Below are 16209 nucleotides of genomic sequence, written 5' to 3'. Positions count from 1 at the left end.
TCCTTCGAGAGCCCACGCCTCCGGGAGCGCAGCCCAGGCCCAAGTCCTGCCCTCCCCACACTTCCTTTGCTCAACCACCATTCTGTGCTGCTGGCTTCTCAGACTTGACCACACGACCCCAAACTCCTTTGGCTTGTTTCTGTCTTCAAAAATCACTTAGAAACTGAAGTGCTTAGAGAGAGCCTCAGTGGGTTCTGTTCTAAACAGTCTCACAAGGACGGAGACGTGGAGTAAGCTGTTCACAAGATTATCATCCCACCACTGTTTTTGTCCCTCCCGTGACCTGTGGTGTCTCACTCTAGAAACCCAGCTTAGCAGAGTAAGGGGACGGCTAAAGAAAATGGCAAACGTTTGGAACACCAGACAACTGAAAGGAATTGCAAACATACCTAAAATACGTGCACAGTGACCGGAAGGTGAGCTGCAGAGACTGCTTGTGCTCTTGCTCGGTGACATTCTTCTAGAAAAAAAAAAGAGAGCGCACAGTCAGACAACCTGCCCGGTGACCCTCATCTGGAAGACCAGAGAGCGGACAGTCGGGGAACCTGTTCCACAACATTCCAGAGCCTGGAGCACCAGGAAGTGCCACTGGCCACGGTCTGCAGGTGTGGGGCATACACTTCACGGCACCCAACTGAGAGTGGCCTGGTGCTCGGCGGGAGCAAGACCACCTGCGTAAACGAAAGATGGCAGGTTGGCTTTTGTCCACTGCTAAAGTTAACATTTTCAAGCTCTCCTGCAGGACATCTTGATTCAAATGTTTAGGAAGATACACTTTCCATCCCTGGGCACAACACTGTAAGAGGAAAGGCAGGGACACAGTGCATCTCTTGTGAATCTTCTGTTTGTTTTTACCAGGATCTAAGCTTTCTCTATACAAGCCAGACAGGCTACAGTGACAGTTCCAGGAATCACATCTGCTGATGGGGCTGCTGGGCTACTTTAGGGGCACTTTCTTCATTCCGTGAACGTACCCAACGTCTACCATTATGTGAGGCACTGAAGGGGATTTCCAGAGGATTTAAGACGGAGGGTGCAGCCGGGCAAAGGAGGGTGGGAGAGACAAGAGACGCTGTTCAATCCATAAGCATGAGGAGGGAACACAGAGCCCTCAGCCAGTGCTGTCAGAAGGGGCGGGCAGAGGGAAAGTGACAGAGCTCCTCTGCTAACGGACAGCAATGTCATTCAAGAGGTCATATGTCCTCTATTTTGACGTGTGGGACACAAGCTAGCAAAAACCATCATCGCACAGCTAGCTGCCTGGCAAATGCTTCTAGGAATCAAGCAGGACACAGTCCCGCCACAGTCCAGCAGGTCAGGCCGGCGGATGCTGTCAAAGGCTACGGCTCGGCATGAACACGGACCCTCCAGGTGATGTGCGAATTCCGCAGAGAGCTGCAAACAACCAAAGACCCTTCCTCCTCTCTGAAACCATCCACAACCACCTGGCCCCAACACGATTCTCCTCGAAACACGTGACGCACGTGCGGCCACTTTTTCCTCGTGGCAGGGCGGGCCTCTGGTGTCGGGGACCACACGTGATGCTTCTGCTGTTCCTCCTGTCTTTACCTGCAGCCCACAGAGCACCTCACTACACCTGCTAATTCACTGCTGCGTTGAGAAATGCTTTCTGAAATTCTGTATCTGGTTTTCCCCATTAAATTCCTACCAGCAACTTTACCAGCAGGTGCTTGTCCTCACAGACAGTAAAAAATAACCTATAACCATATCACCTGTAAGTAATTATTTGTTTTATCTTTCCAATTACTATGGTAGTTTAAAATTTCTTTCCCTTGTCCTGCCACACCGGCCAGGCCCTCTAATGCGACATCACAGAGAAGCAGTGACCAGTAAGCATCCTTGTCCTGCTCCTCATTCTGAAAGGGATGCCTCCAGTGACCCACCATTCAGCCTATTATGTATGAAAGGTTTGGGATATACACCCTCCCCCAGACTGAGGGAGCTCCTTTCTGTTTTGAGTTTGCTAACGCTTTTGTGGTTTTCATCATCATCAGAATTTAATCTTTTTTAAAGCTGTTTTCTGTACTTGCTGATATAACTTTTTCCTCTGATTTCATTTATGCTGATATAACTTTTTCCTCTGATTTCATTTATTAATTTTGTAACGTTAAACCACCCTTCCATTCCTAGGGTAAATCCAACTCAGTCAGGGTTTTGTTTATATTTTATTGGACTGATTCACTAACACTTTACTAGGATTTTTCTAACTTTGTTTACAAGTAAGATTGGCCTATAATTCTGCTTTCTTACACAGCCTTAATTCATGTCTCCCTGTATTTTACCATCTCTGGAATACTGGAAACCCTGGAGTTTCCTGACCTAGAGGTCTTTGGTGTGGCTTAGAGAAATTTCTGTTCTGTCTCACATCATCATTCACATCTTTTTTTCATGACTCATACTCCTTTTCACACAGAAATACCGCCTTCAGAATTAAAAAAATCTGGATCTTCGTACAAGATATTCCACTTGGTAACATAACTTTTATCAACATGAAAAGCACTTTTCACTCCCCACTACTAATGTGTGAGTGACAAGGAGAAGGGGTCTGGGAAGATTCTATTTCATTACAGATATAAGCTGAAGTATTGACGAATGGGTCAGGGATTTCCTTTGAAATAATACTGGAGGAAGGGCAGGGAGAGCAGATAAGGCAGATCACAAAGGAAACAAGATTAGCCTGAGTTTACAACTGTTGAATCGAGGTGATGGGTACATACAGGGTAGGAGGTGTTATATTTAGTCTAGTTCTGTATTTGTTTCAGATTTTCCCATCATAAAAAGTTAGACTGTTGAAAAGAATGCTTGGTTGTCAGCAAATCAGGAAGATGAAGGAACTAGGCTCCTTCCTCTTTGTAACACAACAGGCCAGGCACTAGAGCTGGAATTATCCGCCGTCCCCACCTTGAGGATGGAGCTCTGTCCTCAGACGTTCATGTCCCACACACAACGCTGCAGACAGTGAGTGTTAAACACACACCTGGAAGACTGAAACTGGGGAGGTATTCAGAGGAAACAAAGACTAGTCAATTTCACCCGAACGTCTGAGTGAATGCTCACCATCATGGCAAAGAGGTGGTCCCGTCGGGTCTGTCGATCGGGAAAGAAGATGGCAGCCCCATTAAGAAGGGTGTTCTTGACTTCTTGTTTTAATGTTTCCATGGGCACAGAGTCTCCATCCAGCCTATCCACCACTGATGAAAATGAACGAGGAATCAGCTCTAACACGTCCCCTCTGTTCACTCACAACACGTACGTCTGCTTTAACCAGCCTGTAAACTCCCTGCTCTCCCCACTGTGTGCTCAGCACCTCTGCCCAGGCGAGGCAGTATGAGGACGTTACATGAACTCAAATAAAGACGACATGCACCAGTTTCTATTTCGTTATCTCCGGGTCCTTTTGAGACGCAACTCGGCAAAGCCTTAAAAGTAATTTCTCATGGCCACCTGGGTTTTAGCCTCAGTTTGTCATCACTCCCCCTCAGGCCAGTGTCTTCACTAGAGACTGAATAGTACGATAGTGATCACTCTCAGTGTCACACCCCTATATGTCAGAAACCAGGAGGAAACCACCGACCAGAGAATAAATCCCGAGCTCAACATAGGACCCGAGGAAACGGTCCTTTTCTAAAGCAGTGATCCCTCTCCTGAGCCTGCATGACCACAGGACCCTGTTCCTCTAGTGGGAGGCTGTGCCAGCACAGGGTCCCGTTAAAGATGAGCACACTCCCTACCGTCACACAAGTGCGTGTGGAGCTCCTTGGCAGCCCCCGCCCCTGCAGGGCTCTGCCGGGGAGCCTTTGCGTCCTGAGAGGTGGCCGGCCCGTCGCTCCGCAGCACGGAGAAACAGCTCTGCAGGAGGCGCAGAAGCAGGGTTTGGGCACAGATGCATTCTTCCCTCGAACTACAGAGAGACAGAGTATCAGAGAGCAAAACGGGAGGTTGTTTTTACCCTCCAAAGCCAACAGCTGTCTCCAAAGGCCTCCCCAGACCCATGGGGCACAGTAAAAACAGTGCCGGCGGGAGAAAGAGAGGCAGAACAGAATCAATGCTGTACCAGGTAGCAGCTGAAAACACAGCCCCTGTGGGGCAAGTGGGCACTCGGGAGCCCACGTCTTCCCCTGCACAGTGACGGTTCTCCCACAATACTCTAGCTGCTCACCCCGCCAGGCTGGAATAAGGGTCTGATGTCAAAATGTGTGCAGAAACACTGCCCAAAATATGTTATAGAAACAGGAGGTGTTATCTTTAACAATAACCGATATTTCAAGTGAGAATATAAACTAGTGAGAAGTCGGGCGCCTGGGTGGCTCAGTTGGTTAAGCGTCCGACTTTGGCTCAGGTTATGATCTCACGGTTCATGAGTTCAAGCCCCACATCGGGCTCTGCGCTGACAGTCCAGAGCCTGCTTCGAATCCTGTGTCCCCCCCCCCCCACCCCGCTTGTGTTCTCCCAAAAATAAACAAATGTTCAAAAAATAAATAAATAAACTTGTGAGAAGTCAAAAAATCTTGGAAGAAAAACTGGTCTATTTAAAAGCAAAACTTAGTGTTTTCAGTTTTGTTTATATGATTATCACCTTATAACAAATTCTGACCTACTTTTGCTTTAATTTACTGTAAAAATTCCAGAAGATCTGCAAATCAAGACCCGCGAAGTCCAGAAAAGATTTGTATTTTAAGCCACTTTCCTTCTGCTGCACCTAAAAAATTATAAAAAATAAGTTACAAATAAAATGGAGAAATTCGTTTAGAGAAATACCGTAATAGCTCATTTCCTCCTTGATCTGAAAGAAGGAGGTGGCTCACATGTGTAAAACTCCCATGTAACTGATGCTCACTCTTAATAACTAAAAAGTGTGTGAACAACGACTTTTGGTGTGAAACTTTCTACGATACATATGTGCGTGTGTGTCTGTGTATGAAAGTACACGTCCGCGTAATGTACGCGCACACGCCCCACCCCCCACCGGCCCCCAACCAGAGTCCAGGTCCACAAACACCACACACGAACATAAGTGAGTCTCTACATGGTGAAGAGCCCTCCCCAGGAGCACCCTTTCAGACCCGCGCCTGCGTGCATGTAGGCCCGAAGGGGAGCTGTGCGCTAACACTCCCGCTGCTCCGAAGCAGCCCCTCTCCTTTGCTATTTCCTGCTGTGACAGGACAGCTTGAGTAACAAAGACCAAACAAACACAGATAAACTGAGGTACAGCCTCTAAACGTGCTGAGGCAGAACGGAGGCCAACAGTGGACGCGGCTGCTCCCGCCGATCCCTGAGCTAAGTCACCACCTCTGTGGGGGTGGCGGCTAGAATCTTCCCTGGAGTGAGCGGTCTCTGTGTTTTTATTAGTGAGTGTACAAGTCAGTATCGAAAACACAAATGATTTCACATCTAGACATTTTGGTACTTTTAGGGAATAAGCAGAATTCACCTGTCCTTCAGAAATAATTCTCCCAGGACTTAAGGAAGACGTAAACCCCATAAACCTGCCGTGTCTCCCTAGTCTACCACCACCAACGCCCAGCACCTCACTCCCCGGCTCTTCCGGGGTCATCCAGGCAGCACAATGCCGGCCACACACGCTCACTCCGCACGCTTCAGCAGGGTCAGGTTTCACCGGTTGTTCATTTCCCTCAACGTCACCATTGATTTTCCCAAAGGAATGAGATCTGACAACTGAGAAAACTCTACCAGGTCATGGGCGAGCTGCTGAATGAACTGAAGGGTCCTGAGCAGCAGGGTGGCCCCGCAGACGCTGTCCTCCGTGTCCTTTACGCAGCGGGTGCAGACGACGTGCTGCTCTGCCCCGGTTCTCGCCGGCCGGAGATGCCCACTGATGCTGAGGCCTTGCACTCCCAAGCGCTCTGCCGACTCCTGGCGGGTGCAGAGGAACTTCACCATCAAATACTAGAAAGGAAAGACAGATTGAAGGGGAAGGACTCAGCAGCTGGAACACAAATGGAAGGGGTGATGTTAACAACCTACTAGGTCCCACTCTGCCTAGCACAAGGCGCAAAACAGAAGTCCAACATCCACAGAAACAGAAGAAAGACAATATGAGTGCCGAACCAAGTCAGGTTTGGGGAAGGATCACAGTAAGGGAAATGGCATGACCCCCTCTCATCAGGGCAAACACAGGGTAAGACGGGATGAATCCGGGAAGTACGTGTGCTCTGTGGCCCAGTTATTGTGAAAAAGAGATCGGGTATGTGGTGACAAGAGTCAACAACAAATGCCCTAAGGAATCCTCTCAAAGCCCCCAACTAACACAGACAACCCACGGCCCGGGATGCAGCCTTGTCTGCGCAAAGCCAAAGCCACCCGCAAGCTCACCTCCTATGCAACATCGGCCTCTTACCGTGGAAGCTCTTCTGCCAAGAGCCATCCAGACTCCACGACTCAAATGCATAAATGTCTACCCAGCGCGTACAGGCCCTACGGACAGTTCTCATTCCTCTCACTGAAGCTTCTCACTAAGACTTACACGAAGCTTTAGTTAAGAAAACGAAGCGGACAGTCGTCGTGTCTCACGCACCGCGGGCACAGCACACCTTCCGCTCGCCCAGCTGCGCACCCTTTCCCCACACGTGCCGGCCTGGCCCCAGGCGATGACGTGATCGGCTCTCCACACCTGGCGGCACACCGCCTCTCCTGGGAAGCCTTCCCTGGTGACCTCCGGGGGGGCGGGGCGGGACGCTGTTCCTCTGGGCACAGCCCCCGAACGTCCCACCATTGTAGTGTCGCCCATCGGTCCCAGGCACAGCTGGCTCGGGGGCGGGCATGCGCCAACCCCTCCGTCAACACGGACACGGTGAAAGGAGGGGGCGGGCACGCGGGCGAAGGCCACGACTCGCGACTGCTTACTTGAGCGACCCTGCACTGTTGCAGCTTCACGTCTGCTTCGTCCCATTCCTCTTCGAGCTCAAACCAGCCAACAGGGTCTTCCTCTCCAAGGTCACCAGGTGAGCAACCAGCCCTGTAAGCACAAGGGTGATCACAAAACACCATCCTACTTCTAAGCTCCTCAAGGGTCTGAGTGGCATTAACTTGCATGTGCGACCTGTCAAGTGACAACCAGGGAGCGGGTGTAGCACCTGCGTCTCTAAGCACGTGAAGCGGCTGGTGGTGATTTCCTCCCCACTCCTCAGCCTCCAAACGTAATCTGGGCACTGAAGAAAAGTTTGCTTCTCTAGATAGCCGGCACATGTGAAGAATGAGACACAAACCCAAGGTGTCTTAGATGAGCAGGTCAGGAATAAGGAAAGATACAACAGCCACTGTGTGCTTCTAGAAAGATCCAAAGGAGAGGGAGGTTCGGTTTTCTCTCCCGAGGTCTGGCTAATATACATACGACCAGCCTGCAGTTTAGTTCCCTTTCAACAACCGAAGGGTAAGAGCCAGGGAGCTTTCAGACCCTGGAGCTCTGAAAAAGGAAAACTTCAGCCTCTGTCATTTCTTCCTGTTCCTTAAAAGTTCCTTCCAGGAAAGCATTTCAGGCTAAAGACGCACAACTCTGTGCCACCTCTTTTTAAAAACTAGACATTTGAATCGTACTCCCTTTTCAGGAATTAAATAACCAAAGGAGAAAAAGGCAGTCTTTTTCAGGTAACACTCCTAAAACTTTCCACTAGTTAATCTGTAATACACCCAGCAAGCTGGCAACACGGGAGTACTCTGTGTGAGAAGCAAATGTGGGCATTCATGGCAAGAAGGGGGAAAAGATTAAGGACTCGGGGTAGGTTCTGTAACAGGCACAAAAAATGTTCTCTTCTTAACATAAGTCAAGAAGATACTTTCTTTTTGAAAAAAAATTGTTTTTAATGTTTATTTATTTTTGACACAGAGAGAGACAGAGCGTGAGCAGGGGAGGGGCAGAGAGAGAGGGAGACACAGAATCCGAAGCAGGCCCCAGGCTCCAAGCTGGACAGAGCCCGACACGGGGCTCGAACCCACGAACCGCGAGATCATGACCTGAGCCGAAGTCGGTGCTCAACTGACTGAGCCACGCAGGCGCCCCACTTTCTTTTTTTTTTTTAATGTTTATTTATTCCTTTTTGAGAGAGAGTGAGTGCACGTGAGTGGGGAAGGAAAGAGAGAGAGGAGAGGGAGAGAGAGAATCCCAAGCAGGCTCTGCACTGTCAGCACAAAGCCCAACACGGGCTCAATCCAACAAACCATGAAATCACGACCTAAGCCAAAATCAAGAGTCAGACACTTAACTAACTGAGCCACCCAGACAGTCCCAGCTTAAGCCCCTCTTAGCATAAACCTTTCATGACCTCTTTAACCCTAAACCCAATGGGACAGGTGGTATTCTGTCTTAACCCAAAACCACTTCAACGAGTTTCATCAGTATTGTGTTTGAGAATTTTTTAATTCACTCTGTGGCAGCCATCAAGAAAATCTTTGAGATGGAGAGACAGCTGTCTGGGTGTCAGACACAAAGGGAAGCAACCTCGTTCAGTGCACCACACAGCAATCAGACAGCGGACTCTGGGCGTGCTGACTGATCCACACCCGGCCAGAGAGACAGAGGGAAAAAAAAAGGGGGGAAGAAGACAGATGCATGTACATTAACATTTTGATTTCCAAACTGGAGACAGACTGGTAGCACAGAGGCTAGCCAAAGCAGGATTTCAGAGTAGTTCAGGCTGGAACCGGAAGCTAAAAATCAGTAAGGGTGTAGTGACTAGGCTACATTTAAGTTTTAAAAATAAAAAAAAATCCTATATGTGAAAGATCTTGTTTAACAGCAGGTTTAGGGGAAAAACTTCTTTTAATATGTCCCAAGAATGGGAGAGAGCTGCTTAAAAACAAGTGTAATCTCTAGTTACCATTAAAAAAAAAAAAAAAGGCATCTCTTAAAAAGGCATACATTTGTGGTGGGGAGGGAGACTTTAGGGGTGAAGGATATTTGGAGGGCTGGAATTAAGGGCACGGAATGTGGATCTCAACTGAATATAATCTAACTACTGAAGCGCCGTGAGCTCTCCGTCCTCAAGAGTATTCTAGAGACTGAATGACCATTTGTCTTGGTGGCACTTGGAATGTCACCACAGGAAGTACAGCAGGGAGAGGGAGTTATTCTAGATCCCGGATACTCCAAGTGTGGTCCGTGGGTGGGGAGCGTCAGTCACCTGAGAGCTTCCTACAGGTCAAAGTCTCAGACCCCGCCCAGAACCACCGGATCGGAATCCACACCGAACACCATGCACACTTAGCATTCACTACTGGACCACAGCTAGAGCCCTCCGTGAGCTCTAGCGCCCTGTCACCCAAGACGCGCTGTAGCAAGATCAGCAAGTCGGGGGCTCAGCTCCGTGAGCTCTAACCTGCCACTAGGAGTGAGGGAGGCAACGCGGCCCGAGGGTCACCAATGACCTGTGGCTAAATCTGGCAGGTTCACGCGCAGACTTGATCCCACTGACCCTGAGTCACATCTGACACCGCTGCCCACCCCCTACTTGCTTTCACATCACTCCCCCTGGCTTCATGATGACACACGCAGGCCTTCCTACTGCCTCGCTGGCTGTCTCTTGGGCTCCCTTTTTCTCCGTTGCCTCTTAAATGCTGGTGCCTCTCAGCATGCTGGTCTGTACGGTCTTTCTTCTCTTCCTGGCCCACACACTCTTCCAGAACGATCTAACTCACTTAAATGATCATTTAACTGTCTCTATCTATCGGTAGCTTCAATACGCCTCTTCCAGACTCCTGACACACTTACCCAACTAGTTGTCAAGTACCTCAAGGTGTCCCTAAACCTCACATTCAACAGGATCAAAACGGAGCTCACCATCTTCCCCACAGACCTGTTTTCCTGCGTATTTTCTATGAGAGAAAGGCACTCCCAATGTCCCCACCTGCCCAAGCCAAAATCCCAGGCCTCCCTGACGCCCACACGATACTCCTTCCTCTGCTCTACACTCAGTGACCTTCTGGCGGTCTCTCAGTGGGTCGCCACCTCTCCATCACTGCCAGGGCTCTGGCCAAAGTGACCCATGCCGCCGGCTGCCTCCTCCCATCCCACCCTGCCTCCTCCCATCCCACCCTGCCTCCACGCTGCTCTCCCCTGCCCATGCGACACACAGCATGGTCTAGAACGGTACTGGTAAAACACACATCTAGTCTCTCTGTTCTTCTCTCTGAAACTCCTCAACACTACACCGACCGCCCTTCCTTGCTTAAAGGATACAGTCCAAGCCCTGATCCAGAGACAGAAAGACCTTCAGAGACTCGGCCCCTTCCTGGCCCTCCAGGTCCACATTCCGCCACTCTCCACCTCAAAGTACTTGTGGCATTTGCAGGACCCTGAAGCCCCCACCCCCTCCGTGCTTCCCCTATGAGTTCACAAATCTGCTCTGCTCTCTGCTCAAGATCTCTCCTTCTACTTCTTCAAGCGGCTGATCACCTGTACGTCATCCTTAGCTCTTAATACTGATGGTACTCCCTCCGGGGTCTCCCCTCCCAGAACCCCCATCCCTCCTCTCCTGCCCAGTGCGGACAACACTGACACTGCTCATCTGAGAGGACAGCACCATAGAACAGGGACTGCGCCAACGCGCTCAATGTGTCTCTTTGGCGCCCAGAATCAGGCCCAGTGCAGAGCTGGGTGCTTAAAAACATCTCCAGTAAAAGCATGACTAGGAGGAGGGAGGCTGGGGCATGTAAACTTCCGGGCGGCTGGGAGACTGAAGACAGTCCAGACACGTATCAGCACCCAGCCATTCTGGAGATGACTCGACCTGGTCACAGAAGGAATGGGTTAGGGTCTACGAACAAATTAAAACATGTCTTCAGATGCTGCTAGAAAGCAATGAATGCTCATGGCCACTGAGGATGGCTTAGGGGCACCTCATCTATGAAGACATAAACACCTATTTTACCAATAGGAGAAGGCATACAGTCTTATTAACTACAAAAATTTTTATTCTGTTCCTTACCTGCTTTTTACAAACTGCCTGAATTCCTGAAGTTTCCAATTGTCATACTTTTCAAACCTTTTGAAGTGTTCTTCTGCGTGAAATTTCTCAGAAGATGAGTTGTAGGCAAACACCAACCCACACTGGGCCCCAATGCCACCACGTCGAACCTGGAAACAGAGATCCAGATGAAGTATGCTGAAGGTGCTAAGGTCCTGTGGCTGCTTTGTTTCCAAAAAATATGGTGAAATTCAAACGGCTTAAAGCAAAATCAAACCAACAAAATATAAACATATTTTTGAATATGTTAAGAGTAAAAAAAAGCTGCTTCCTAAGAAAGGATTCTTTCTCTTTCTCAGTCCTTATGTTCACACCTTCCCAGACAACAGTCTATTCATCTCTCTGTCCCTGTCCTCGGCCACAGGCCTGGCACAGAGTAATCATTAGATAATCGATGAAAACCCAGTGTCACAGACCTCTGAAGCATAATTCTATTTTTTCGTAAATGTTTATTTATTTTTGAGAGAGAGACAGACAGACACACAGACACAGGGCACAAGGAGGGGAGGGGCAGAGAGAAAGAGACACAGAATCCGAAGCAGGCTCCAGGCTCCAAGCAATCAGCACAGAGCCTGACATGGGCTCAAACCCATGAACTGCAAGATTATGACCCAAGCTGAAGTCAGACACTTAGCCAACTGAGTCACCCAGGCATCCTACATAATCCTTTTTTTTTTTTTAAATTTTTTTTTTAACGTTTATTTATTTTTGGGACAGAGAGAGACAGAGCATGAACGGGGAAGGGGCAGAGAGAGAGGGAGACACAGAATCAGAAGCAGGCTCCAGGCTCTGAGCCATCAGCCCAGAGCCCGACGCGGGGCTCGAACTCACGGACCGCGAGATGGTGACCTGAGCCGAAGTCGGAGGGTTAACCGACTGAGCCACCCAGGTGCCCCCGTAATCCTATTTTTAAAATAGTAGTAACGTTGCTTAAAGAAGGCAGCATGGGAATTACCATAATTCTGATCTGTGTAACTTGGAAGGCAGATTCAGTTCCTGTAGAAAAAATAGTACTTGCTCTGGTTTTTCCAGTCTCTGTAAGAAACCCTGCAAAAGGGAAACACTGAAGTTACGATGACTGCCTCATTTGTTAACTCATTTGACAACTTCCAGAACATTCCCCTTCTTCACCAAATAGGCAATGTTCCAAGCAGTACGGTGAGCACAAGAGGGGCGTGTGCGGATGACGGACCGGCTGGCCAATAAGACGGATGAGGAAGACACAAACACCCTGGACGAGGAAGAGAGCCCACCGCCACGTGAAGAGCGCGTCAGCCACTACCGTGTTAGCACTAGGGAAGGAGTGAGGCTTCCTTCCAGATGCTCCAGACGCCCGATGAGCCACACCAAGAAATACCCTTCCCTTAAATTATGTTCTCAGCAATACCATATGCCTCGATCTGCTGAGTCTCTTACTGCTTTAAGATGACACAATAGGAACATAATCTGAACTTGAAAACGCTAACTTTTTGTATTCCAAGATGGAGAACCCTTGCTTTTCAAAACTCAAGGCTCTCAACTACTTTGAAATTGTTACAAGCGACTGGCCCTTAGCAGATTACAGGGCCGTGATAATGAAGGCACACAAACGGTTCAAGGACCACCACCCAGCAGAGGCCAACACGGTGTGCAGCCTGCGTGTTCTGAGCACCCCAGAGCCCCACGCGCAGTCTCACGTGGCCGCAGCCCTTCCCACTCACAAAACACAGACACACCTACCACTCACCGTCTCTCGTCCACGGCTCGACGAGGAGGTTTTCAGGCCCTGATTTCTCTTCCTTCCCTTTGACATCACAGGCCTGAAGGATCAACTGGAGAGGTTTACCTGATCAAAGACAAGACAGAGAACGAGAGCCTTAACCCAGCACGATGAAAAAAATAAAGACTAGCAGACACATCAGTGGAAATGGAGCATCTGTGGACACCACACTAATAAAAATGTACCTGTTGAAAAAAAAGCAGAGAAGCGATGCTGGACAAAAGTTACGCTTTCTTGAAAGAGACCAAGTACAGCTTTATGTCCCTACATGATTCCATGAAGAGGTCTCTAAAACACCACTATTCAGAAACAAAGTATATTGTAAGACAGGGTAACAGCATACGTTCAACATATTTGGGAGAGTGAGTTCTAAGATAGTGTTTTCGAGCCAATAATTAATTTTGTTGTAACTGCATTTAAATACATAAATAATATCTTACGCTTTGGGGTTTTGTTTCTTTAATACACCTGCGGGCAAATTTTGAAAGTTTTAAAAATTACAAAAATCACCATTTGCTATGATGACCTGAAAGCTTTTCCTTTTTCTCTCGTGTTAATAATGTTGTAGTGATGGGGCGCCTGGGTGGCTCAGTCGGTTGAGCGTCCAACTTCAGCTCAGGTCATGATCTCACAGTTTGTGGGTTTGAGCCCCGTGTCAGGCTCTGTGCTGACAGCTTGGAGCCTGGAGCCTGCTTCAGATTCTGTGCCTCCCTTTCTCTCTGCCCCAACACACTCGCATTCTGTCTCTGTCTCTCTCAAAAATAAATAAATGTTAAAAAAAAAATTTTTTTTTTAAATTTAAATAATACTGCAGTGAGAACCCACTAACCTGTACTCCAACCCAGAACTAGAACACTGCCGATAATAAACATTCCCTCACGTTTTACGCCCCCACCCAGCATTCCCTACCTAAACAACTGCTCATCTGAACTGAAAAGCGTCCTGGAGAGTATTTCCCAGACACTACATATCCCCCTCTCATCCAGCCGTGCCTGCTATGGGCTCCCTACCCAACCAAAAAATTATCTTTTAAAATCTAGGGGGGAAAATGGATTTATAACACATTAATTGTCTGCCTTTAAAAATTAAACATAAAATAAATTATTAAGTCGTATTAAGGCAAAAGTACAAAGATCATGACAGAAACAGCACGGTTTGCCCATTACTACACGGATGGGATCCACTACTGTACTTTGCAGACAGAAACTTCAGCACCAGAAGCCAGGATGGCAAAGAAGTTGTTCCTCACAGCCCAACTGAGAAGGGTCGGCAGACAGCGTCACGATGGGCCCAGGTGGGCAAAGCGGTGGCAGGCCTGTGGAGCTCACGGGAGGCAGAGGGATGCCGTCTAAGACGAGGATCGGTTCTCTCCTCCTCCACAGGGGAGACAGTCCAACTTCCCAACCCTCTTGGTCTACACACGCGGTGTAACTACAGTGACCTGATCCACAAACTACCCGAGGACATAAGATGCCAGGAAGTCCCACGTTAATGATGGGGTTTTTTTTTGCTACTGTTGTTTTATTTTAGAGAGAGAGAGAGCATGCGTGAGAGGGGCAGACGGAGAGAGGGGCACAGACTGACGGAGAGAGAGAATCCCAAGAATCGATGGAGAGGTCGATCCTATGACCCTGGGATCAAGACCGGAGCAGAAATCAAGAGTCAGACGCTCAACCGACCGAGCCCCCCATGCGCCCCTCGGTAACAGTGGTTTTCTGGCTTGTCCATCCCGGGAGCCTGCGTCACTTACCGTATTTAAGGAGCAGGTTCTGCCTGACTGACGCCATGGAGGAGATGAGGGACGAGGCTTCGTAGCGTGTGTCCAGGTGGTCAGTGATGGCACACAGAGAGCTCAGCACTTTGGCGACACTTCCTCTTGCTAGTGCAAAAGCCAGAAGGGTCAGCTCCACCTCTGGAGTTGAACAGCAGCTATGAGCAAAGAACAAAAAACTTTTCACTTCTTAAAAACATGAGCACATCAAGGCAGCCCGAACCCCACGTAATTGACCCCAGAAGTAAAACCGACCCATGGTGTGCTTTCTATATGTTTACCAGAAATACTTTCTCAAAATCCTCAAGATAACCTGAAGAAAAATTAAATCAACCTAGAGAACTAGGAAATTAAATCCTCACCTCTGTCTCCTTAATCTGTAAGCATTAAACAATACTAACAATATCAACTTTAACAAATCAAACAATAAGTAAATAAACCACAAATAAAGAAGCTCCTACAAGAAGCCGCTGCTCTAAGAATGACGACTGGGTGAGGACTGGGTTGGGAGCTCAGTCCTCCAACACCAACGGGGTATTTTAGACATACTGCACCATATGCTTCTCGGTCATTTTAAACACATCACGTACAAACTGCTTCCTGTTAAATGTTTATTTGTTTATTTTTGAGAGAGACAGAGCGAAGAGAGCGAGTGTGCCAGGGCAAGCAAGATCTCCGACAAGCTACTACGGGGCCTCGGCCAGGCCTGTGGACCAGCGGCTATACAGACAGGCAAGCGGATGGTGCCCAAGGCCACCATGTAAGCAGAGGGACGGAGGGACACCGGTTCTGGCTGCAGCAGAGAACCCCCCACCCACCCCCACCTCCTAAGGTCAGGTAGCATCCCAAGATAATGGAGTTTACACGGGTGAATGACTGCGTCATTTCTTCTTCAATCATGAACTATGAGCTGTTTTTAGTGGTAATCCATGAAAGATAAAAAAAGTTTTAAAGGAAGACTTAACAAGCACAGATGCCCTCTACGCCCTACGAGCCCCACCTCATCAACCCTGATTTTACCTCGTTATTCTTATGAGGAAGCTGTCCACTTCTTCAAGAACGTTGGGAGACAGGAAAGTCGAGAAATCCGTGGATCCTGGCGAGAGGGAAAGTGGAGGCATGTGCTGCAGCGCCTTCCTGAAAGTGGGAGGTGGAGGTCAGAACACACCAGGCGGACACATCGGTTCACGAACACGAAACAAAAACTGAACGCCTAGAAGCTCGTTTGGATTGATCCCTCCTGAGCGAACAGCGTTCCTACGGAAAGCCTGACACCCAGTGTGACATCTGCTTCCCCCGGAGTCATGGTGCCAGGTCCTGTCATGGGGTTTCTTTCTTGTTTAGTTCTTCTTTCAAGAGTTCCCTTGCCCTCTGCAAAGGCTCATTCCATACTCTTTGGGATCAAGTACTCATTCTACGCAGAGTGGGCAAAAGACACACGTACTCTCCAGAAAAACCCCAGACTTTGTAGAAAACCCGACCCTGGAGGGAGAGCAGCTTGGGGCCCAGGAAACGGTTCAGTTCATACATCCGATCTTAGGTCTACGGTATCTAAAGACGTGCCACGAATTTTCTTTTCTCCTAAACGTACCAGCACCCATCACCGTTTCTATTCTTGCCCGTGTTCCTAAAATATGCTATTCTAGCCTTTCTACCTCCATGCCTGCTTCAATGTTTCT

At 48.7% G+C, this 16209-nt stretch overlaps 1 protein-coding gene across 3 annotated transcripts in view; it reads right to left on the bottom strand.

Annotated features, from left to right (window-relative positions):
* The window catches only part of ZZEF1 (zinc finger ZZ-type and EF-hand domain containing 1), a 103490-nt gene that overhangs the window by 58158 nt on the left and 29123 nt on the right, over positions 1-16209 (bottom strand). For 2 of the 3 annotated variants that reach the window (XM_047090023.1, XM_047090024.1), the window contains exons 7-17: positions 15551-15667; positions 14510-14688; positions 12727-12825; positions 11956-12047; positions 10962-11110; positions 6886-6997; positions 5713-5928; positions 4620-4720; positions 3753-3922; positions 3079-3212; positions 390-460 (exon numbers count right to left, since the gene is read on the bottom strand). In XM_047090023.1, coding sequence (XP_046945979.1) covers positions 390-460; positions 3079-3212; positions 3753-3922; positions 4620-4720; positions 5713-5928; positions 6886-6997; positions 10962-11110; positions 11956-12047; positions 12727-12825; positions 14510-14688; positions 15551-15667 — 1440 coding nt within the window. The remainder of the gene's footprint in view (positions 1-389; positions 461-3078; positions 3213-3752; positions 3923-4619; positions 4721-5712; positions 5929-6885; positions 6998-10961; positions 11111-11955; positions 12048-12726; positions 12826-14509; positions 14689-15550; positions 15668-16209) is intronic. The other variant, XM_047090025.1, reaches the window with a different exon arrangement.

The sequence above is a fragment of the Lynx rufus genome, unplaced genomic scaffold (genome assembly GCF_022079265.1).
Source record: "Lynx rufus isolate CCGP_SWC_20201006 ecotype Redwood Valley unplaced genomic scaffold, mLynRuf1.p SCAF_28, whole genome shotgun sequence".
Lineage (NCBI taxonomy): Eukaryota > Metazoa > Chordata > Mammalia > Carnivora > Felidae > Lynx > Lynx rufus.
This window is presented reverse-complemented; position numbering and strand designations above follow the sequence as displayed.